The sequence below is a fragment of the Pinus tabuliformis genome, chromosome X (genome assembly GCF_031772625.1).
Source record: "Pinus tabuliformis cultivar Carrire ecotype Pingquan chromosome X, CPIR1, whole genome shotgun sequence".
Lineage (NCBI taxonomy): Eukaryota > Viridiplantae > Streptophyta > Pinopsida > Pinales > Pinaceae > Pinus > Pinus tabuliformis.
The window spans coordinates 91,896,298-91,922,031 of record NC_142308.1 but is presented as its reverse complement, the minus strand read 5'-3'; the positions used below and the strand labels follow the sequence as shown (position 1 = coordinate 91,922,031).

Genomic DNA, 25,734 nt, shown 5'->3' with positions numbered 1-25,734 from the left:
CTCATCTCATAAGTTGATTAGATAGCTCTTTTATTTCCAAAGGAAAAATTGCAAATCTCCTTAAAAATCTCTATTGAATTGAACGTGCATTAATATAGTTGTTCTTTCTTACACCTCCATTTTGCTCTTTAATTGAATAGTTCTTTTATTCAAATGTGCATAAATGCTTTATAGATTTCAACTCATTGGGAAAGTTAATATAGATCGCACTAAGAACATTTGAATTCTTTAGAGTAGGAGAAAGGAAATCTTGGGCAAACTCAGAAAACTCTCATATAAAGGATCCAACTAGTCACTGTCAAGAAAAATATATGAAGATAAAGCATACTGTGAGTTATGCAACTTCTGAATCTTTGTATTTATAATGGTTTTCCATTGACATCAGTTATATAGTAGAGATATAGGTTTTGTGAATAAGAAACGAAAGAGTTTTTCCCCACCATCCTCTGTGATGCAGTTAATATCATCAAGGATGACCATATAGGTAGTTCATGATGGATGGTTATCCTCAATGTTTTCCTTCATCTCTTCAAATCATTTTACGTTCATGCATGCATTAGATTTCTTACATTAAATTATATTGTTCATATACCAACTGATAACCTCATTTGGTAGTGCGATTCTCTATCTATTTGTATGATGATATTTTGTAATTTTTTTTCAAAGAATATCCCAGTCCAGAACCAAAATTGTTAGATATAATTTTGAACAATGCTTTGTTCCAACTAGAATTAATAACTTGTTTTCTGTTGTCTAGAATTAGAATTTTCCTGCCATTGGGTCCATGCTCTTCTCAATTCATTCATTTCTACATCTGGTATACTACACTGGTCTAAGTAGTCCAACCATATCCTCCAGACAGGTTTTGAAGGATCCAAAAATTTGGCAACTTCTGGCAGTAACACATTTGAATAGAAATCATTTACTCTATGTTGTACTCCAGTAGACTGTGTCAACCTGGAGAGTTCTAAATTTAAGGCTGAAGTGTTAGAATGTGAAAACTCATTGCTACTTAGAACAAGAACTTCACAAGGGGCAAGAGGTAGGACAATGCGAGAATAACGTAACAATGAAATCTTGATAATATCTTTTGGTAGCAAAGCATGCTTAACAGCAACTGCTGTTCCAACCATTTTTCGGATCTGCAAATGACAAAACTTCATCAGTAATTCAGAATTGAATAGAAGCAGGACAACATCAAATTTCACAAAAAACAGCAAGGCAGAGGTACAACATTGAAGCAACATATGCTTGTTCAAGTTTGTCAGATGAATTCAGCTATATAGGCAATTCATCTTTAACTTGCTGTAACAAATAAACAAACCCCAACTAGGGCAAAACTGCACAAATTGCCCATTTAAGAAAATATACCATGGTATAATTGAGACAGATTTGCAAAGCACAGATAAGTGAAATGTGGAACAAGGACCGAACATGCCACAATAAGCATCATATTTCAAATCTTCAGGATGCAGGGAGGTGGGGACCGAGGCTTTAAATAAAATATATCCTAAATTTAAAATTGTAGAATAGAGAATAAAACAATTTATTTTCCAAGTATACATTAAATCCAAAAATCTCAATTGAAATGCTGACAAAATCCAAAAATGTTCTAAATTCTGAAACACAAACAAAATGTGCTTGAAACAGCCCTGCAATGCTGAAACACCACTTCCAGAATCCAATATGGCCCTGAAACATTTCAGGGTGTAACCCCAGTGTATCAGTAACAGAAATGCTGAAATGCGTTTCAAATTTTCAAGCACTTCTGCCAGAAGTTTCTGGCAACTTAGGTACTAGTAGCACAACAGATCAAACAATCCAATCCAACACCTAGTTCTAGTTATCATTCCTTGAAGAGATATACATTCTCAGGTTTAAAGCCAAAATTCCCAATGTGTGGTCACTGCAGAGTGAAGATGGCCACACATGTTGTACCAGCAGTGGTTGAGCCATTGTCTCTACTGAACTACGTCCTTCCAAGAGGCAAATTCCCTAAAAATGAGATCAATTTATTTTTCAAGCTATAAATCATATTATTCTAGACAAATTACAAACACGATAGAGTAAAAGTAGGGTGTTAGGGTGGCAGAGCTGAAGCAGCAAGTGCTAGGCTATATTCCTTTTGATAGTGTCATGGACAAAGTTACAAAATGTATATCTATCATAATGAAGAATAAAGGTTTTGGTCAACAAGGTTCAGCAAAATGAACAGAGATCAATATATGAAATGAAACATAAGTCACAGGAGAAAACATGGGATTAGGCTCATCAAATTGAAGTTTTTCTTACGCACTTAATCATTGGAGCTCCTAACTTACTGTAATCTTCCCATGTGTGCAGAATGGGTTAGGTAAGGAGGATGATATTTCTGTCCAATGACCTTTACATCCCCTTTTAGACCTGCTTCTGAATCATCTGCTCCTATCTTGAACAAGCTTGTATCTGAAGGAACAGAACTCCACTGATAATGCAAGATGTCTTGTCCAAAGGCTGATATGGCTTTTAAGACGATCCTCCACCAATAAGAGTTTGGATACTTAATTCAAGTTGAATGCTCATGACCAGACATTGGTCAATATTCCCACCCAACCATCTATTATCTCCATTCAAACAATACCCAAGATGCATACTGAATTCACATTACATTGTCTACACCCAGAGGAAAACAAATGAGAATATATATATATATATATATATGAATGAAAAGGGGACGCTGTAGTAGATGCCCATGCTCATAAGAATGAGGACATCACCATCACAACTGATGATCAAAACACTGGGAGAATGGGTGTTGTATGATAGGTTTACATCATATTCAATTCACAGCTTTTTATACAAGCAATGATGTTAGGATATTCCGACACATAGTAAATAATTAAGTATAACTCGGTCTAGTGTATAGTTAGGTAAAGTGTGTTTCTTTAGTATGTACTTTTTGTAACCTACAATCTGACGGCCATGATATGTTCTAGACATGAAGTGATCCAACGGTTCATTCCCTCCTCGGTATTTACCGAGACTTGATCCGTCGCTTAACACCTGATTGGTCCATGATCTCTATTTAAAGAGCATGGAGGGTCATTTGTTAGGTGACCGTTCATGAGAGAAGCTTATGTAAATTTTCTTTTTTTTACATTAATAAATTGCCTGAAGTGGCTGCGTTGGCTTAGACCGTGGACTATTTTTCTCTTTGAGGGTTTTAACCACGTCAAGGATGCTGGTGTATTGATTCGTGATCTGTTTGTGAACGGTGTCCTTTGGTGTTCTATCTGAGGAACTTACCCTGTAAATTCCTACATGGTATCAGAGCTATTCGAGGGCCGCATCCGTTGCTGATCCAAATCCGAAGCCGGTACAACTGCATCCGACTGTCGTTTCCTAGATCTACTGTTTCTGACCGCTTTCAGGCCGTGAGGACTGCTTTACTGTGTTAGGAGCATCTGTTCCAGTGAGGAACCCCTTTCATTTCACGCGAAAAAGTTTCCAGTAGCCCTAGCTATGTCATTTTTAAGATCTGGAGGCATACAGTCTTTATTTGCAGTTATAGTTACTTATCTCTCTATTTATTTCGGTTTATAGTCTTTTATAATTTTTTTTATTTACCAGATCTATACCTTTCATTTCCGCGTATGCTTTTTGTCCCACGACTCTGTGCGATCTGGGCAAACCAGAAACAGAAAGAAAGAATTTTTACCATGCGTATGCTCTTTTCCGCCGCGCCTTAGTGTGATCTCAGAAAATCAAAAACACTGAGAAAAATATTTAGTTTCGGGTCAAATCTAAATTTAAGCCGTAAGGCTTGGATTACTTTTGCTTGTTCATTTTGGGTTGTGTGGTCTTTTTGTTTTGTAGGCAAAAAAAAGGTTTTTCAAGTAAGCACGCACCCCAAAGTTTCAGTGAAAAAAAAAAAACCCTTCCTCCTTTTCAAAAATTACTAACCTTTTAAACTAGCTCACTTGATCCAAAGTTACTTTATGAGAATAGAAGTCTGGGTTCAAGTATTTCTTTTTGTTGAGTTGCTTTTTCAAAAAACACATGTAACTTATGTTTTAAAGTTACTTTAGGTAAAAATGTTCTCACCCATTATAAAAAATGAGTCACTTATAATTCTAAAGTCTCTTTATCTTTTATTTAAGTTACAATTTAGTAGATAGTTCATAAAGTACCATTGTAAAAATGACTTTCACTTATTTATAAAAGTGGGTCACATAAAGTAATCTTTTTTTTTAAAGTGAGCTAATTAGATTAAGTTTGGAAAGGGGGGGATTTTTTTTAAATATAACATTATAATTCACTTTCCAACATTTACGTAGTTCGTCGGCATCTTCAACAACTTTTCTTCAAAAAACCATAATTTTTTCATCTAGAAGCCATTTTTAGAACCATTTTTTTTAATCGGCCTAATTTTTCAAGATCTTTCCATTGGAACACTTAGTTTCAGCATTTACAGCTTCAATTTATTTTAAAATGGAAAGTCCATGCCTATTTATCCTTGATAGCACCAACTACTTCCAATCAAGATCTTTCCATTGGAACACTTAGTTTCAACATTTATAGCTTCAATTTATTTTAAAATGGAAAGTCCATGCCTATTTATCCTTGATAGCACCAACTACTTCCAATGGCTATCCTACATTGTGGATTTACTTAGAAGTAAAGGTCTTTATAGAATAGCTTCAGGGCAAGAGTCTAAACCTAAAGATGAAGATAAGCAAGCCAAATGGGAAAATAAGCAAGATCAAGCACGTGAGTTGATAGGGATGTCTATTTCTCCAGCTCTTAGATTCCATATCGTAGAATTTGATACCCCCGATGAAGCAATGAAACAACTCAATAAAGTTTTTGGAATTAAAAATGAAATTAAAGCCCGTCAACTTGAAAATGAGTTGCTTACGTTGGACCCCAATAATTTTTATTCCATTGAAGACTTTTTGTCCAAGTTCAAGACCCTTAGACTTCTCTTGGAAGGTGTTAAGGTTAAGAAAGAAGATGGTAGCCTTATCTATTCCATTCTTACTAAGTTAGGTCTAACCTACTCTGTGTTTGTTTCCACCTTCCATTTTACTAGAGAAGCCTTTATTTCTCAAGGAAAAGATTGCAAGTTCCCCCTTTTTGATTCCTTTTGTGATTCTTTGATAAAAGAACAAGAAAAACTCTTACATCTTGGTTTTCTTAATACTGTAAATTCTTCTAAGAAAGCCTTAGTAGCCCAGCAACAGCCAAATTCAAAGAATCCTAAGAAGCAGCATCCTAAAAAGAATGGTCCTAAACCAAACAAGGGTCCTAAGCAATTTCAGTCTCAAAATGAAAAATCAGTTCAACAAAATGATAAGGCAAATAAAAACAAAGGGAAGAGGACTGATAGACATTGCAACTTTTGTAATCGTGATGGCCAGTTAGAATCCAAATGCTTTAAGAAGATGGAAGCCTTTGAAGCAGCCATGAAGAAGCATAACATCCATTTGGAGCACTCTTCAACTTCAACTTCATCTTCAAGAATAACACTTTCTGCATGTGGTTTTCAAGCATCTCGGTTTGGTTATGCACTAAATGTATCTTCTTCTTCTCATTCTCATGCGTGGCTCATTGATTTTGGAGCTTCTTATCACATGGCAAAAAACAAAGCCATGTTTTCTTCTTTAAATGATTGTAACACCAAAAATATTTATGCTGGTGATGATAGATCTCTTAGTGTTGTAGGGACTGGAACTATTCATCTAAACAATGGTCAATTTAATGATGTATTATGTGTTCCTACCATATTCTGCAACCTTCTATCTGTATATCAGATAACTCATTCAAGTAAAGATAAAACCGTTGAATTTTCACCTCATGATGTTGTAATTAAGGACCTAAGAGATCCTACACAGATTTTAGCTATTGACATTGCTGATGATTCTACAAGGTTGTATAAGTTTAACAACTTTGGGTCATCATCTCTTCCCTCGGTATTTGTTGCTCATAATTATGGAGTGAACAAACTTTGGCATGAGCGATTTGGTCACTTAAACCATCACTCCCTTCAAAATCTATGTAAAGAAAATATGGTGACATGTCTTGCTATGGTATCTTGCAGAGATGGTGTTTGTTCCGGATGTGTACTCGAAAAACATCATCGGGATAGTTTTGAAAAACATGCCTCTTGGCATGCCTCAACCCCTTTATAGCTTGTGCATAGTGATTTATGTGGTCCACTTCCAGTTGTTTCATTCTCTGACTACAAATATTTCTTAACTTTCATTGATGATTTCTCTAGACGCACTTGGGTATACTTCTTAAAACTTAAGAGCGAAGTCTTTAAAATGTTCTTAGCCTTTAAGGCCCTTGTTGAGAAACAATCTGGACATCAAATTCTTAGGCTAAGATCTGATACTGGCGGAGAATATGTTAACAACAAATTCATCAATTTTTGTACTAAGCATGAAATTCAATTGCAACATACTGTTCCATATACTCCACAGCAAAATGGTGTAGCTGAAAGGAAGAATCGCACCTTAAAGGAAATGGTTAATTGTATGCTTCAATATAAAGGACTTAGTCTTAATTTTTGGGCAGAAGCAATTAACTATGCAAATTACATAGTAAATCACACTTCTACTAAGGTTTTAAAGAATATCACTCCAGAAGAAGCATGGAGCTCAATTAAACCAGATGTAAGTCACTTTCGTGTTTTTGGAAGTGAAGCATGGGCCCATATTCCAGATGAGAAACATAAAGCCTTAGAACCTAAGAGTGAAAAATGTATTTTTGTTGGATATTCTAAAGATGTCAAAGGATATAGACTTCTTCAACCTAAATCCAAAAATGTTATCATTAGAAGAGATGTAAAGTTTGCTGAAAATATATCGGCCTGCGAGCCTAGTTCAACGGATGTGCCACCTCTCTCTATCCCTTCTACTTCTGAAAATATTCCTTCTTCAAATGATGACAGCGAGGATGACAATCCTCCCCCACCTTCTTGGGATCCTCCTTCAGCTCCTCAGCTTCCAAAATGGGTCCACGCTACTCAGGATGCAGCAGGTGCTCTTGTAGGTGATCCTATAGATCAATGTCGTACACGTTCTCAATTTGATAGAGCCTCTTCTTTACTGGCTCAAGCTTCAGCGAATTATGATCTTGACACCTTTGCAGAAGCTTCAGGCCATCCAGATTAGGACGCAGCTATGAATGAAGAATATCGTTCATTATTGACAAATGATACATGGGATCTTGTTCCTCTTCCAAAGAGACGAAAACTTGTTAGATGAAAATGGGTTTACACAACCAAGTTTGGACTAGATGGAAAAGTTGATAAACATAAAGCTCGTCTTGTTGCTAAGGGTTTTTCACAAGTTAAAGGCGTTGATATACTGAAACCTTCTCCCCTATTGCCAAAATGAACTCTATCTGCCTTGTTCTTTCCCTTGTTGCCTCTTTCAAATGGGAAGTCCATCAGATGGATGTTAAATCCGCCTTCTTGCATGGGAACTTGCATGAAGAAATCCATATGGAACAACCTCTTGGAGTTATACAAACAGACTCCAGCCTTGTATGTCGACTTAAGAAATCCCTTTATGGTCTCAAGCAAGCCCCTCAAGCTTGGTATGCCAAAATGGATAGCTTTCTTTTAGATACTGGCTTTTCTAGGTGTCATTCTGACAATATTGTCTACACCAAGAAAGTGGGTAAGTCTCTTATCATTATTTTTCTTTATGTTGATGATCTTATCCTTATTGGTAGTGATCCCAACCTTATAAACCATGTGAAGTCCAGCCTTAAAACGCAGTTTGAAATGACAGACTTAGGGCACTTGCATTATTTTCTTGGTTTTCAAGTCTTGCAATCCAAAGAAGGTATTTGCCTTTCCCAGTCCAAATATGCATGTGATTTTCTACGCCACTTTCACATGGGAGACTGTAAGCCAGCCCCTTCTCCCTTTTAGTATAGAGCCAAACTTTCAGTCACTTGTACTTCCCCTGAAGTTGATGCATGTTGATTTGGGGTAGCATCAGATGTGCTGTAGCCATGAAAATTGGTGGAGAGGCTAAAGCACATGAGATCTCCAAGACCTATAAATGGTTTGAGGAAATTCCATCCGGTGAGAGAGATATTAAAATAATTAATATTTTTAATGGGTTCCTAAGTCTAAACTTGGGAAAATAAAAATATTAATGGGTATTAATATAAAACTAGGTTAGAAAGTTATAAATGACATGGATCAAGCCAAATCTAATCTTAGCCGTTGACTAGAGATGTAATTTCCACCGTTGAAGACTCAACAGAAAAAGCATACAAGGACGCTTGAGCGTTAGTTGGAAATACACCATATTGATCAGTGAGTTCAATTTTCTAGAGCGGGGTTTGCTAAGAGAAACCGAAACATTGATCAGAGTTGCAGCGAGGGGCAGTGAATGCATAGCAGAGAGGCAGAGATAGTGCCGGAAGACCAGTGCAGAGGCAGAGAGGCAGACGCAGAGCCAATAGGAGCCACGCAGAGGCTAGCAATGACTGTGCAGAGGGCCAGAGGGCCTGTGTGAGTGACACAGAGGCTGTAGAGGGCAAGAAAGGCTGCACAGAGCATCAGAGGGTTGATGCAAAGGCCAGGAGGACTGACGCAGAGCCTAAGAAAGGCGTTGGAGAGAGTTTCGTGGAGCAAACTTTCAGAATATTTGCTTCCGACGAGAGGTATTACTGCCAGATAGATTCTCTATCGGGTGAGCCAGTTTGGCACCCAGTTGTACTCAAGAAAATCTGCTTAATAATAAAACCCTCAGAACTGTTGCACCGATTTTTCCAAGTTGGGTTTTTCTAGGGATGATTGTCCAAAAATAACGGTGTCCCTTGTGTGTTTGTCTATTTCTTTAGTTGATGATCTATACATGGTTGAGACTGCATTGTGTTTATTTCAGTGTTTATATGGTTAAATAACTTGTTCAATAATTAAACAAGTAGGAGAAATAAACCAGATAGTGCGACTTAGAAATTTCAACAATGCAACCTTATACTGTTAGCTTGTTGGAAAACTTTTATATCTGACCCATACTCGTCTTGACCTTTTCTTTACTGTTGGCCTTGTTGCTCGGTTTATGCAATACCCACATGAAAGTCATTGGAAAGTAGCTAAAAGAATACTTCATTATGTTCGAGGTACAATTCAGTTTGGGATTCATTACAGTGCAGAAGGATCTCCTCTATTGGTTGGTGTCACTGATTTTGATTGGGCTGGTGACCTTCATGATCGGAAGTCTAGTGCAGATTATATCTTCACTCTTGGTTCTGGACCTATTACATGGGCTTGCAAGAAACGAAGTGCCATTTCTCTTTCTTCAGTAGAAGCAGAGTATCGTGGCGTTGTTGAAGCTAGTAAGGAAGCCCTGTGGCTTCGTCAGATCCTGTCAAAGTTTGGTTTTCAGCAGCAACATCTGACTACACTTTGGTGTAATAATCAAAGTGCCATTAAACTATGAAAAGATCCAGTCCAACATCAACGCAACAAACACATTGAACTACACATGCACTTCATCAGAAAGCTCATTCATGACCATGTTCTTGAAGTGCACTATTGTTCAATCGATGATGAAGTTGCAAACATCTTTACAAAGGCTCTCACAGAAGCGAAGTTTACTAAACTTCGATTTATGGTTGGAGTTCAGGAAGTTGTCACTAAAGGAGGATAGGCTCTAATTCCTCCTTCCTTCTCCTATTGTGTCATCTTTGTACATCCTTCAATCCTATCCCAAGTTGTTCTTAAGGGGGGATGTTAGGATATTCCGATACATAGGAAATAATTAAGTATAACTTGGTCTAGTGTATAGTTAGGTAAAGTGTGTTTCTTTAGTATGTACTTTTTGTAACTTACAATCCGATGGTCACGATATGTTCTAGACATGAAGTGATCCGACAGTTCATTCTCTCATCGGTATTACCGAGACTTGATCTGTGGCTTAACACCCGATTGGTCCATGATCTCTATTTAAAGAGCATGGAGGGTCATTTGTTAGGTGACCGTTCATGAGAGAAACTTATGTAAATTTTCTTTCTTTTATATTAATAAATTTCTTGAAGTGGCCGCATTGGCTCAAGCCGTGGACTGTTTCCCTCTTTGAGAGTTTTAACCACGTCAAGAATACTGGTGTATTGATCTGTGATCTGTTTGTGAGCAGTGTCCTTTGGTATTCTAGCTAAGGAACTTCCCTATAAATTCCTACAAATGAAGCCAAGCCACTAGCTAGATTGGAACCCACCATCATGTAAAACTAATTAATAAATTATTGAAAGTGTTGGTATACAAACTGTTGATTTGGGGTAGCATCGAATGTGCTCTATGCCTCAAAATTTGCAGGAAGGCTTAGACACATGCATTCTCCAATATCCATAAATCGTTTTGGGAAATTCCACCCAGAAACAATTTTATTAAAATAATCAATTATTTTTAATGGGACCCTAAGTCTAAACTTAGGAAATTAAAATAATTAATGGGTATTAATCTAAATTGTGGGTGGAACTTCTAGAAGAAGGCAAAGATCAAGTCAAATGATCCTAACCATTTATTAGAATCTAATCTAGGTCGTTGATTGAACAACGAGAGGATTATAAGAGAAGACTTGATGGGCACTTGGAGAAACACCAGAGGGAGATACTTAGTTACCCGAGTAAGATCGATTTTCTCACTAGTCGAAGTTCGGCAAGAGAAAATCGAATCAAAGGGAGAGTTGCAAGTGAGAAAGGAAGAGAGGACATCAACATATTTAGAGAGTGCAAGGTAGCAAGACGCATAGCAAAAACAAGGTGATGCAAAAAGATGCAACGTAGAGGCAGTTTGACGCAGAGCTTGTGTGGGTAGCTTGACGCTGAGCAAGAGAGCAGTTTGACGCAAAGAGGATCAAAAGGATTCCGAGGAAGAAGAAGTGCTTCACCTAGGGTAGAACTTGGTCAAGAAGTGTGTAAAATTTCTCATTCCTATCTTGTTGTCTGTAATTTGTACATGAGAATTTGCTGAAGAATAATAAAACCCTCATCTGTTGCACCGGTTTTCCCACATTGGGTTTTTCCGAGGACGATTGTCCAAAAATAACTGTCATTGTGATTGTATTTGCCAGTATTTTCCCTTACATTTACTTTCTGCAATGTTTTAATTGTGCACGCTGCAGTAGAATATATTTCGATATTTGCCGTAAGAATATTGTGGATAACTTATTTATGAGATAATAAGTAGAAGAAAGAATATTAATCACTGTAGTAGGATTTCTATTAAGAAATTTTCACACAAACCAGTAATTTCATTAAGCGCCGTAGCTAAGCACTGTTTACACACTTTTAAGCCAATGTGCTGGGAAATGAAATGTCGAAAGGACAGTGATTCATGTAAACTCATATTTGGTTGTAGAAAAAGTCCTCAAGTGCATGGTTGTTGCCGTGTTTTACAAATTACTGGATTGGACAAATAAATGGATGCTCTGTGCTTGTTTGTACTGATTCAACCTCAGCAATACAATAAATCCATGAATGGCATTTGCATGGAAATATATACACACATAAATAGACCAATCCAAACAAGCGCACAACTACTAGATGCACCATATAATTTTTTACCCTAGAAACCCAAATGGGAAGAGCAACATTTGATGGGAAATTTATTAGGCCAAGGAAATTGTTATGAAAAGTGACTTACGCAGTTTCATGTATTTTGACTCATTGGAAAAATTGCAGATGGCTTTGGCTTAGAGACAACCTTTGAACAAGCTTCTACATCTGAGTCCTTCATGTTTTGCTACTGCCACGCTTCTTCATTTCCTCTCAAGCTCTCCTCTCTTCCGTTGAGTGCCCTTCTTCTCCATATGCTTCATATTTAATAGGCTGCTTTGGAAGGCCAACCATCACAATGGTTCATTAAGTCGGAAGGATTTTTTAACCATTCACTAAACTTTGCGAAAACAATGAAATTCTTATTACAATGTTTAGATAATAAATTTTATTAGGATCCAATTTGGATCACATCTCCCTATTTGCAAGCTTTTGGTCCCCCAAATCTTCGACTCCCTTCTATCTTCTTCTTCTTTGCATTTGCATGACTACCTCCTCTACTTCCATTAAGCAATCTCCAACAGATTTCCAAGAAAGGGTGCCTCTGTCATAGGATGGAAGATAAGGGCTGAATAGGGGCTGCATTTGGCATGAGCGTGCCGACCATCTCATGCCTAGAGTTAAGCTACAATAGGTCAATAGGTCACTAAACAATAATTGCTCCTTGGGCTGCATATGCAAGCAACTCCTATTTCCCCTTGACCTTGACTCTCAAAGATTATTTCTTGGTTGTTCAGTTCTTGGGATGAAGTTTTAAATGAAGTCTACAACATTTGGCCTTCAATTGTCCAATTAATCTATAGTACTAGCAATAATTTCTACATGGGCAGCTTGGCCTTTTAGAGTGCCAACAATTCCTAGCCTTATGACCTATTTTATTGCAACAAAAACAAACCAAAGATACCATACCATACCTTTTTAGCTTGTGATGATGCTTGGCAACTTGGTTACTTGATCCCCCAAGTAAGCACAAGTTCAACTTGTTACCGCTCAATTTAGCGGGGGTTCCTATGGGACTATTACTAGATCAAGTGGCAACAATGGGGCAAGGAGTCACTATCACCTCAGTGGATGTCCCCTACTCTTTACGGACTTTCACCGATGGGAGGGGTCCCTGTATGAGGGAAATCACTGTGAATGATAACTCAATGATTGGATAGATAGTGATTTCTAGAGCCCATTCAGAGGAGAGACTCAAATGATAGGGTTTTCTTGCTTTACAAGTGTTACGCTTTCCGTCTCACGCATAGCTAACAGTTAGTGAGAAAAGCCTTTAACCCCACAAAGTGTGGTTGGTGGCAAGGAACCAAGAGAAGGGGCTATCACCTATTCCCAACTCTCTTCGTCTAAGCTATCTCCTAGGTTAGCAAAAGGGGGTAGTCCCTAAATGAAAAGTTATATGATGGGAGTTTTCTAGGAGAATGTTAAAGTGAAGTGGATTACTTTCTTATGATTGCACACAAATATGATGTGAGCAATATGAAATGAAATAACCATTAACAACCATCAACATGTGAGATAAGCATAAGCATATGAAATACCAATGTCTTTTAAAATATTGCTCAAAAAATGAAAGATATTTGCTTAATATAAATGGAATGCTTTCAAATAAAAGCACAAGTAATGCTGAAAGCGAACAAGAACATGTTAGCACAATAAAATAATCGATACATGATATAACGATGCTTTCAAATATATATAATCAATCGCTAAATCAATTCATGGAAGGATATCTTGCAAAAGGAAAACAATTAGTATTCTACTTGCAAAAATTAAGATGGAATAATGCTTGCCAAAACAAAGTATTCAATTCAACAATGACAAGTAAAATGACCAATTGCAAGTAAAACCATGAGATGTGTTAATATGAAATACAACTACACTAGATTTGGATACAATTATCTTGGTTGCTTTTAATCTAGAATGCTTAATTTAAGTGAGAAGTCCTCCTCTTTGTTGATGTTTGGTAGCATCGGATGTGCTCTAGCCATGAAATTTGGTGGAGAGGCCAAGGCACATGAGATCTCTAAGACCTAGAAATCATTTGGAGAAATTCCACCTGGATGAAGAGATATTAAAATAATTAATATTTTAAATGAGTCCCTAAGTCTACACTTAGGAAAATTAAAATATTAATGTATATTAATATAAAATGGATGAGAAAGTTTTAAGTGACGAGGATCAAGCCAGTTCTAATCTTAGTCGTTGATTAGGGACTTAATCTCGGCCATTGAATTGTCAACAGGAAAAGTATAAGAGGAGGCTTGAGGGTCAATTGGAGACACACCAAGAGAGATCAAGAATTCGATTTTCTGGGGTTGGGTTTGCTGAGGAAATCGAGTTAGAGATCAGTTGCAGTGAGGGGCAGTTCAGCAAGGGATTTCAATCCAAGGCTGAAGAATACATATCAAAGAGGCAACAAAGAGCCGGAAGAGGCAGCGCAAAGCCTAGGAGGGTTGACACAGAGGCTAAGGAGGCCAGCGCAGAGGACGCAAAAGCTGATGCAGAAAGCCGCAGAGGCTGACGCAGATAGCGCAAAACGCTGTAGAGGCTGACACTGGGCTGAAGAGGCTGCGCTGAGGAAGTTTGTGGGGTAGACTGAGAGTAGATTAGTCGGGAGAGGGTGACGCAGTTCCAAAGGAGTTCTTGGAGCAGCTTTCGCTGTCCAACACAAGGAATAGTCAAAGTCATTGTGGGGTTGTTCATCCGGTTGCTGATTTGCCGAAATATCTATTTTCGGAAAGAGGTACTACTGCCAAGGATATTCTCTGAAGGGTGAGCCATTTCTGGCACCCTAGTTGTATTCATAAATCTTCTTAATAATAAAACCCTCTATATGCTGCATCAGTTTTCACGAATTAGGTTTTTCCGGGGAGGATTGTCCAAAAATAACGGTGTCCCTCGTGTGAAGCATAAAACTTCTGGATAGACAGGAATATATATAGAAATATTTTATTAATAAGATGAATTTACAGATGATGATTGTTTACAATGGGTTGCCTGGCTTATATACCGCCATGGGCACCCTTTGGGAAAGGGCATGATCTTATGATCGTGCCCTTTCGTCTAATTAAAATTAAAATTAAATAATAACCCTAAAATTAACTAATTTTTTACATAACATTGCCTTCCTCTCGAAAGAATGCTTTGTCCTCAAAGCATAAGTAACGACGGATGTTGTTGAAGAATGATTCATTCTCCCAAGAAACGTCTTCTTCGGCAAGTCCTTCCACTTGATTATATATTCCAAGATGATCAAGGTCCCACACTTTAAAAGGTCTTGGATTAATCTCTCAATTTCCGTTTTTTGGAGATGTGGATATCGGTATGGCTTGATGTTGATGGGGTCTGACCCTGCCTTGACTTCTATTGTATGCTCAATTTCCCTATTAGGCGGCATCTTCATAGGTAGGTCTTGAAATACTTTTTCATGCTTCCGAATCATATCTTGTATCTCTGGTGACTCTTCTCTGGTCATATTTGCAGATAACATTTCTAACTGGTGACATTGTACTGCATAAGCAAGTGCTCTTCTTTGACTCAGCTTCATCATCTGAGATGATGATACAACTTGATTTTCGGGTGCTTGGAATCCGTGTAGTTTGTACTTCTGACCTCCCCATTTGAATTTTATAAATTGTACTTGATGGTTGGCGACATAAGTACCTAAAGTTCATAGCCATTGGATACCTAAGACTACATCTACTCCTCCTAACGGTACCGAGGAGAATGGAGACTCTAGATTAAAGTCTTGAATCTGCAAATTGACCTTATGGCATTTCCCTACCTTTTCAATCTTCTTACCATTAGCTACCATCACTTTCATGTTTGGTAAGGGAAATGAAAAAATATTGAGTCTCCTTGCCACGGTTGCATCTAAAAAATTGTGTGTGCTACCCAAGTCGATGAGAACCACTACGTTGTTCTTTTTTATGTGTCCTTTTAACTTTAAAGTCTGAGGTTGTGATATACTTGTCATAGCTGATAATGACACTTGCGGAATACTTCCGTCATCTAATTCTGGTGAGAATTCTGGGGCGTCTTCTCTGTCATAATCTTCACTGTTTGAATCATTGGTTGCTTCACAATTATATAGGTTCTTTGGTTCTTTTCCTTTAGCACATCTATGTTTGGGGTCCCATTTCTCACCACAGCGTTTACATTTACCCTCTTTTATCCTTTGTATTTCCACATTAGATTTTTCATCTTCACGACGATGTGGTGGAACATATCTTGTATTATTTGAGTCCACATACTGGGGTATCCTTCGTCTTGCATAAGTTTTTTCCGCTTTTGACCAAAATATTGGTTCGGATTTCTTTTCGGCTGTTTTTGCTTTTCGTCTTGCTACTTCTATAGATGTAATGTCATGCATCTCAAGTTCTGCTTGTAAATGGGTTTTGAGTCCCGAGATGTATGACTGAATTAGACGAGATTCTGATAACCCAGGTACTCGTGTTACTAAGGTCTCCCATTCTTGAGTGTATTCGTCCACACTTCCTTTTTGTCGTAATTTGATGAGTTTTGAAAAGAACTCTTCTTCCTTTACACCTTGGAATCTTTTAAAGAATGCATCTTTAAATTTCCTCCAGCTAATGACGTGTGTTGTCTTTTTCCACCACATATACCAGTTATATGCTTCTCCTTCCATTTTCATGGATGCATGCCTGAGCTTTTTGTCATCGTCATTGATGTCATATATCTCAAAGTATTCTTCTGCTTTATTTATCCATGCAACATTGTTTTTTTCGTTTCCATCGAATTTAGGCATCTCGACTTTTGCCCTTCGCTGGTATGTTGCTAATGGTTGAGCGAAAAAAGGGTGTTGATTGGTAAAGTTATCCCAGAGTTTCTTGTTTGTAAAGGCTGTGTTACTCGCTTCTTGGTGGGGTGTCGCTGATTTTTTTGTGGATTCAACTTTTTCATGAGTCTGTTGACTTTGTTGAATCTGATGAGATGTGTTCTTGATTCTCTTCACCTTCTTTTAGTAGTTGTTCGGGTGTACAATTCGACCTTTTACACAGAATTTTCAGCATTGTTAAGACCTCTCTGATGCCTGCTTCTGTCTGAACATGGTAATTTTCCATCTTTATTTCTATTCGATTTGTCGTATCGTGAAGATTTTTGATTTCATCAGCTTGCTCCCCAAGCTTGATCTGGAATTCATTTAATCTTTTATTGACCTCATCGTGGTTGCTATTTATCTTATGCTCCGCATCCAACAATTTTTTTTGGAAATCCGCCATTGTCATTGTCGACATTGAGCAGGTTTGCGGGGGCGTGTATTTATTTGCCAGCTAAAATATTTTTCCTCTTTTTTTTTTTTTTTTTTTTAATTAGCTAAAATAAATTTAATTAATTAATTAACATATATATATATATATATATATAACTTTTAATTAATTAAAATAAATTTAATTAATTAAATTAACTTTTATATATATACTTTTTAATTAATTAAAATAATTTTAATTAATTAAATTAGCTTTTATATATTTATATATAACTTATAACTAAATTAAAGTTATATATTATATAACTTATAATTAAATTATAGTATATATTATAACTTGTATATGTATGTTTTACGGAGAGTCACGTACACCCAAAGGTCACCGTCCGTTGCTCCTATCGTGACCCGTATCTGCACAGAAATACCGTGGCCCTTCCTGTCCGATTGTGGCCACGAGATTCTTGTTTACCAGCAAACAGCGATTGCAGAGTTTTCCACGGTGGCAGTTGTTAACTCGCAGACGTCCTTGTTGTTTTGTATGCTAATTCACTCACGCAGACGGAAGCAGACAACGGATCCTTGGTGACCCGATGCCCCCACGCACAGGTTGCCTACGTCCAGAAAAAAGGACTGCTACGAATCCGACTCTGTTATTTATATATATATATATTTTCCACTGCCGCTGGGGAACGCACGTTTATTCAGTCAATTGTTGTGCACAGCGAGATGCAGCTGGACTGAGCGGACTGCCTAAGAACCGAACCGCTCTGATACCAGATGAAGCATAAAACTTCTGGATAGACAGGAATATATATAGAAATATTTTATTAATAAGATGAATTTACAGATGATGATTGTTTGCAATGGGTTGCCTGGCTTATATACTGCCATGGGCACCCTTTGGGAAAGGGCATGATCTTATGATTGTGCCCTTTCGTCTAATTAAAATTAAAATTAAATAATAACCCTAAAATTAACTAATTTTTTTACATAACATCGTGTTATTGTTTCTGTTTACTTCAATGCATGATCTATATATCTGTGAAGGCTGCATTTGTGTTTACTTTGATATTATGTATTTAAATAACTTGTTAATGTAAAGAACAAGTAAGAGATAGTAAACCAGATATTGTAGTTGGGGTTCCTGATGTGTTAGATTTAGAAATTTTCACATGGTATTAGAGCGATTGCAGATCATAGGAGAATGAAGGCTCCAGCCGGGAAATCTGAGAGTTTGCAGCAGAGAAGTAGTTGTCCTGTGAGACAGCGCTATTCTAGAGCCAGAGACGCAGAAGGAAGAGTGACACAGTGCAGAGAAAGTGACGCAGAGGCTCATGCAGTGCCTACGTCCGCATTCTGAGCCAAGAGGGGAAGCCACAGTAGCTGGGAGGAGTCCACACAGTAGCTGCATCAGCAGTCCAGGTCAACGCAGTGATAGAAGGGGGGCAAATCAGGCTACATAGTGCCCGATCATCTTTTCTAAGCCAGGAAGCACTGACACTGTGGCCAGGAGGAGCTGATCCAGCTTTCACTGTGATTGCACAGAGCCAAAAGGGCTCAGATTCTTCAATTGCCGGGGCTAAGAGAGTTGTGCAGGTTTTGATTTGAGGAGTTGGTGGGATGATGTTTCTTTCAGTGCAGAACAATGTCTAAGGAGATTGAATCAAGGTAGAGGGAAGCACTACCTCGAAGGATTTCTAGCCAAGAAATCCAGATCCGAGTTGCAACAGCAAAGGGGATTGGAGAGGAGTGATTCGACAATTGGCAAGAGGATTTCTGGAAGGGAAGTCGAGACTCTGAAGGAGTCCAGAAGAAGAGTAGAGATGACAATAAATTGATTGAGAGATCATGACAGATTGGATGGGGCTTCCACTTTTGTCGTCTGGAAAGCCAAGATCCTGACAATCCTGGATAAACATCGCATCAAGGACTATGCCTTGAAAACTGTAGCTGTCCCATTTGACCCGAATGCAAATGAGAAGTATGAGGAGGCCATGGCAAAGGCGAAATGCATGATCCTAGATGGGGTCAAGGATCATGTCATACCACATATTGCTGAGAAGAACACAACAAATGAGATGTGGCAGATGCTGATCACCTTATACCAGGGCTCTTCCGTGTAACGGAAGATGTTATTGGAGAATCAACTGAGGTCATATCAGATGCAGAAAGTAGAGGAGATAGATCACTTCCTCCTCAAGTTGCAAGGAACTCGCGACTAGCTTACTTCCATGGGGTCTACACCAGATCCAAAGTTTATGGTCAGGACTGCTTTGAATGCAATCTCCGAGGACTGGGAGACGTTTGTCCAAAGCATTTTGGGTAGAGCGTCTGTCCCCAGTTGGGAGGAGATGTGGGCAGCTCTACAACAAGAGGACATCAACAGGTTGACTAAGGCGGGGAGTAGCAGTAAGGGAGTTCGAGTCAAGAAAGAGGAGGATGCGGCTCTAGCATCTGTTGGACAACAAGGGAAGAGGAAGAAGAAGGACATCTCCAAGGTCAAATGCTTCAACTATGGGGAGCTGGGACATTATGCATCTCAATGCCCCAGGAAGAAAGGCAAGGGAGAAGCTTCCGACTCAAAGGAAGCTCCAGCAAAGGCAGAGAAGGATGTCGAGACTGATGACAATTGTGCCATGAGTGATCATGCACCTCTAGAGAAGAGGTGGGGTGACATCGAGTTGTAGTCAGGAGGACTACATGCAGGGGCAGGATCCTTGAGGTGCCCAAACTCTTGGATCACATCCGGCTACGGGAGCCCTTAACGACAGTAGCATGATGACAGGTGTCGGGTGGAGCAAAGTGTGGTGGAGCGGCAAGGTAAGGCTAGAGTGCAGAAGTCTGTAGCAGCGCAACAGAAGTTGCAACAGTGCGAGAGGCACAAAGGTGTTTGCAACAGCGCAGTGGAAGTAGAGGGAGCACAGGATAGTAGCAGAGGTAGCTTCAACATCACGAGGCTTCCAGACTAACCGAGATCTCAATATTTGGGAGAGATCAATTATTTACTTCTCTGTAACTGAGTTGCAGTTAGCAGTGGCAGTGCTATGGGCAGCATGATGCAGCACGTTGAGAGGGAGTTGCAGTGGCAGTGTCATTGGCAGCAATGCAATGAATGTGAGGCAGCAGGCCCAACATCAACATAGGTACCAATGCGGAGGATCAGTGTGATGTTTCAGTGGTGAAGCATTATTAGAGCACATTCCTCGCTAAGAGGGAGTGTTGATTTTTGGTAGCATCGAATGTACTCTAGCCATGAAATTTGGTGGAGAGGCTAAGGCATATGAGATCTCCAAGACACAGAAATCACTTGGAGAAATTCAACCCGGATGAAGAGATTAAAATAATTAATATTTTTAATGAGTCCCTAAGTCTAAACTTAGGAAAATTAAAATATTAATGTGTATTAATATAAAATGGGTGAGAAAGTTCTAAGTGACGAGGATCAAGCCAGTTCTAATCTTAGCCGTCAATTAGGGACTTAATCTCGGCCGTTGAATCATCAACAGGAAAAGTATAAGAGGAGGCTTGAGGGTCAGTTGGAGACACACCAAGAGAGATCAAGAATTTGATTTTATGGGGCTGGGTTTGCTGAGGAAATCGAGCTAGAGATCAGTTGTAGTGAGGGGTAGTTCAGCAAGGGATTTCGATCCAAGGTTGAAGAATACATATCAGAGAGGCAGCACAGAGCCTAGGAGGGCATATCAGAGAGGCATCACAGAGCCTAGGAGGGCTGATGCATAGGATAAGGAGGCCAACGCAGAGGATGCAGAAGCTACAGAGGCAGATGCAGAGGACGAAGAAGTTGATGCAAAAATCCGCAGAGGTTGACGCAGACAACGCAAAGGTCTGTAGAGGCCGACGCTGGGCTGAAGAGGCTGCGCTGAGAAAGTCTGTGGGGAAGATTGAGAGCAGATTAGCCGGGAGAGGGTGACGCAGTTCCAGAGAGGGTGAAGCAGTTCCAGAGGAGTGCTTGGAGCAGCTTTCGTTGTCCAGCACAAGGAACAGTCAGAGTCATTGTGGGGTTGTTCATTCGGTTGCTGATTTACCAGAATATCTGTCTCCGGAAAGAGGTACTACTACCAAGGACATTCTCTGAAGGGTGAGCCAATTCTGATACCCTAGTTGTATTCAAAAATCTGCTTAATAATAAAACCCTCTATATGTTGCACCAGTTTTCCTGACTTGGGGTTTTCGGGGACGATTGTCCAAAAATAACGGTGTCCCTTGTGTTATTGTTTCTGTTTACTTCAGTGCATGATCTGTATATCTGTGAAGGATGCATTTGTGTTTACTTCGATATTTATGTATTTAAATAACTTGTTAATGTAAAGAACAAGTAGGAGATAGTAAACCAGATATTGCAGTAGGGGTTTCTGATGTGTTAGATTCAAAATTTTTCACACTCTTGAGCTCTTACCAAAGGGTAAAAATTGGGGTGACTATAAGACAGAGCGGGCAAGGGCACAAAGTTGTCATTAACGATACCCGTCCCCTGAGTCTTATGAGCCAACATATGCCTTCGTTCCTACAAGGGGAAAAACCACGTTCACAACTGCAGGGTCACAACGCTTTTACCTTACTTCGTACCAAATGGAAGAACTTTCCAAGAAAGGTTTTTTGTTTTTCCTATGATTTCTATCAACCAAGCTTATGCTTGAAAGTTGATTTTAAATATGCAACTAAGTTAAAATGCCTACTATGACATGCAAGTAACTTTGCAAGTGCGATGTAAAAGATAGAGATGCTTTAAACACAAGATTGCATAAGCCTCATAATATGTAAAATTGTGAAGTGAAAGTATTTGCTTTGACTTATGATAAACTAATAATCCACCAAAAGAAAACTTGAAGCTTATGAGAAATTGATTTGCATGTAAAATAAATGGCAATGCTTGTGAAAAATAAACTCAAGATTGTACTCAAAATAGCTTTGCAAAATAAAGAAACTTCAACTTGAGAGATTAACTTGACATAAAATATATCGTTGCTTTGGAAAGTGAAATTGCCCAAATACACAATGCATCAAAATTTAAGATGTGAAATTGTTGCACAATAGTGAAGTATAAGTGAAATTTAGACAATACCCAAGCTAAAATGTATCAAGTTAAAGAGATGCTTGCATAAAAAATGAATTGCTATGAAATAATGTGTAACTTGTGAATTGTAGCAATTAATGTAAATGGAAAACAAATTGTAATGAACTTTAGCAAATTAAGTGAAATACATGGTTGCTTTAATTAGCAAATTAAAGCATGCAAGTGAGAAGAGAAACTAGAATCAACAAATCAAACCAACCACAAGTTCTCTCCCAAAGTGGAGAGATAGGGATGTCAATGGGTAAAACCCACGCTCCCAAAAATCAGAAATTTTATTAATTAAATTACAAGAGGCAAGGGCTTATGAAAGTCTCCTCCAAACTCAAGGAAAATATTTTACAATGAAGCCTTCAACCATAGTCTTTTCCTTGATGAGTTACTGCTGCAAATGAGGCAAGAGAAAGGCCTTTAAATCTGAAATTTGAAAGGGCCAATTTAGATACAAAAATTAGATTTAAGGAAAAGAGGAATTTGCACCAAAGCAAGAGAGGCTAGGCCTCCTTAAACCCACGACCAAGAGAGAGAAATGCATCCCCAAAATGGAACTCGGTCTTGCCAAAGAGAACCTTGAATGACTACGGCCAAAAGAGAAATTTAGTTTTGAATTGAGAGCCCAAGGCCTTGCACACAACTTGTTAATAGTTTCAAATGATAAATCTCGCAAGCTGTCACAAGAAAGAAATTAGAGAGCGATGCAATACAAATCAAATGTTAGCTATGAAAATAATCAATAAAATTACAAATGTATGTGTACAATGTAATCTACAAAGACTAAGCTAAGGAGTATGGGTAAAATCTCTTCTTTGCCTAGCCATGATTTCGCTTTAAAATAACAAGATGCAAATGAAGCACAATATTTGAGAAATAAATATTAAATTATGAAGCAAGAAATATGAGACCAAAGCTCAAAAGAAATCCCTGCAAGACAAATTCGAATGATAAGACTTTGGCAATTGACAAATGTGGGTTCTCTTTGAGTATTTTCAAGAGTGGGTTGGTTTGCCTGAGAACTTCCCTTCACACTTTAAGCTTGATCAAAGAAAGATTTTCTACACAACTTCATATGAACAAATTAGATCCACATGGGCTTAATTAAATGCAATGAAGGGAAAATTCTAGAGATATTGTTGGCATTATGACTAATATGTTGTCCTTGATGGCAACCTACTTGATGAGTTGTCCTTTGATGGCAACCTACTTGATGCAGATGTCAATAGGATATGTCTACATGTGACAGAAAAGTATTATCAGTGCAGAGACAAAAGAATGATAAAGATGAAGTTTGAAGAAGTATACGCAGGTTTGATGAAGCAAAGTCGAGTATACGCAGGTTTTATGAAGCAAAGTCAGGTACACACTCAGGTTTGATGAAGCAAAGTAGAGAATACGTAGGTTCTGTAAAGAAAAGGTGCGTACACACGCGGGTATGAAAAAGGGAAGGTGCGTACAGTTTCCGCACCATGGTATTCTAAATACCAAGGGTCTTTACCAGGGTATTGACCCTAGCAAACGAATATTTGATCCCGTCTAAGAATACCATCGACATTACTATGGTTTTGACCTGTGGTATTGGATAAGGGGTAAGTTATATACGGAGATGGAGATCAAAATGGTAGATGTGTGCAAGTGATTAATATTTTCATGAATAATTAGATTTGAAATAATGTGTATGTAATGCGCTATTATTGATTTGTTTGATCTAAAACTAAGTATGCACTCTGGAATTTGATGATGGACTAGATCCAATAGATCTGAAATGACAATGTTGATTATGGGTTGATTTGATCAGTGATGATAGTGTTTTGATGTGTGATTTTTCTGTGTATGCCGAGATCTGGGTATGTTTGAAGTTTTGTGATGCAGCGAAGGTTTGTGCTAGTAATTGCAGATCTGTATGCGGGTTTTATAACTTGAAAGACGCGTACACACGCGGGTTTAATACTGGTAAGTAGCGTATATATTTAGATCTATACGCAGGTTTGACTCTGGAGAAGTGTGTATATACGCGGGAATGCTTTGAGGAAAGCACGTATATAAGCTAGGGTTTTGCTGGAAAAAATGTCTGATTAGTTTTATCAACCTTATGGTGTTTCTACTGTCTATCAATGAAGTCTTACTTGATGATCTGGGCTTAATAATGATGTTTTGATTGATTGAAGAATGATGAAGCTACTAGCTATTTGTGATTGAAAATTAGGGATGGTTCTGTGATTATTTCAGAATGATGCAATGGTTCTGTGTATGATTCAATGTTTATTTCAGAGAGACAGTGGTTCAGTTTCAGTGTTTAATGTTTTGAGATCTGTACACGGGTATGCTTCAAGGAATTCGCATATACACGCGGGTTTGCTACAACAAAATAGCGTATATACTTTGATAGTTTATTGATTAGGGCTTTTAGTTGATTCAGTAAGATGATGCAGTGTTTGGGTTCAGTATCAGTACTCTAGTTACATTGATCTAACTGTTCTAGTTGTTTCAGAATAAATTGATTGAGTTGGTTTTCGTTTGATTTAGTGATTGGTTGATTCAGTTGATTCGGAGATTGGTTGATTCAGAGATTGGTTGTTTTAGTTGATGATTGAGTGATTTGTTGCGGTGATTAGTTTCAACTTTGATGTTTGATATTGGGCTTAAATAATGGTAGTGGATCCATTCTGAAAATTTGATGAAACGTGGCTTACAAGTTGGGATGTGTTGTATTAGGTGGATCAAGTATGAAAATTTATGAAACGTGGTCCACGGAGGTGTTGAGGGTTGGAGCCTTCAATGAGGAAGTCGAAGCTTCCTTCTAGTGGTAGTTGGTAAATCAGATTAGGGGGTTGGAGCTCCCTTCCGGTGGGTGCTGGTAAACAAGATCAAGGGGTTGGAGCTCCCTTCCAGTGGGTGCTGGAGAACGAGAGAAGGTTGTAGCCTTCTGTAGGTGGGTGCCTGCATGCTGGTATGAGTCTGTGCCAGTACAAGATTGTAAGAAGTTTTTCTTTATAATAAAAAGAAGACAGAGACGACAACAACAATGGTTTTTTCCCAAATTGGGTTTCCACCTAAAAATCCTGTTGGACACCTAATCCTCTATGGGTTGGTGTGGAATGTGAGCAACCATCGGAGTCCAAGAGACCACTTGGAATATGAATCCAAGGGTCACACCATGTACTATAAATGTATATCATGTCAATAATAATGCAATCTAATCCTTATTTTTCACATAGGCTGTTTAGATTCCATGTGAGTTTAACATGGTATCAGAGCTGCAAGTGTATTCCTGTCTTGCCCAAACTTGAGCCACTTGTTTTGTGGCCTGTCTGCGCATGTCAGTTCTGCCATCAGTTCTGCATTTTATGAATGTTTTCTTAGCTAAATTCTAGCTATGATCTCTGTCATGTAATTGTCATTTTATCAGATCCTGCAAACCAATGGAAGTTGTGCGTTCTTTCTCCATTCCACATTCAAACGTTACCTCTGCATTTTAGTTGTGCCTTAATTCCAATTCTATGCTCCCGGTGCAGATTTGGAAGAGCGTTTTTGAACGAGTGGGCATAGTCTTGAACTGCATTTTGTGATTGCTAGTTACGGATCTTCTCTAGATGCGTTGAGTAGACCACCAACCCCACTATGGGGTCGATGATAGAGGAAGACAAGGTCCCACTTCGCAAACCCCAAGACCAAATAACATTGAGGCTCTCACACGAAGGCCTGCCTTTTCCAAATTCCTTCACCATCTGCTCCCTAAAGCGTTGACCAAGAAATCATTGCGGAATATTTGTCCCAAAGTCTCACTCCTTTTTCTGAGTTTTGTGGAGTTGAAGGACTGCGTTGTATGCTCCTTTGCTCTATTAAATTC

The 25,734-nt window shown here is 38.5% G+C and overlaps 1 protein-coding gene across 3 annotated transcripts in view; it reads right to left on the bottom strand.

Moving 5' to 3' along the window:
• Window positions 1-336: 336 nt before the first annotated feature.
• LOC149138545 (putative tRNA pseudouridine synthase) overlaps window positions 337-25,734 on the bottom strand; it is a 320,977-nt gene continuing 295,579 nt past the window's right edge. For all 3 annotated transcript variants that reach the window (XM_089449525.1, XM_089449523.1, XM_089449524.1), the window contains one exon: window positions 337-1,142. In XM_089449525.1, coding sequence (XP_089305651.1) covers window positions 732-1,142 — 411 coding nt within the window. In that variant the 3' untranslated portion in view covers window positions 337-731. The remainder of the gene's footprint in view (window positions 1,143-25,734) is intronic.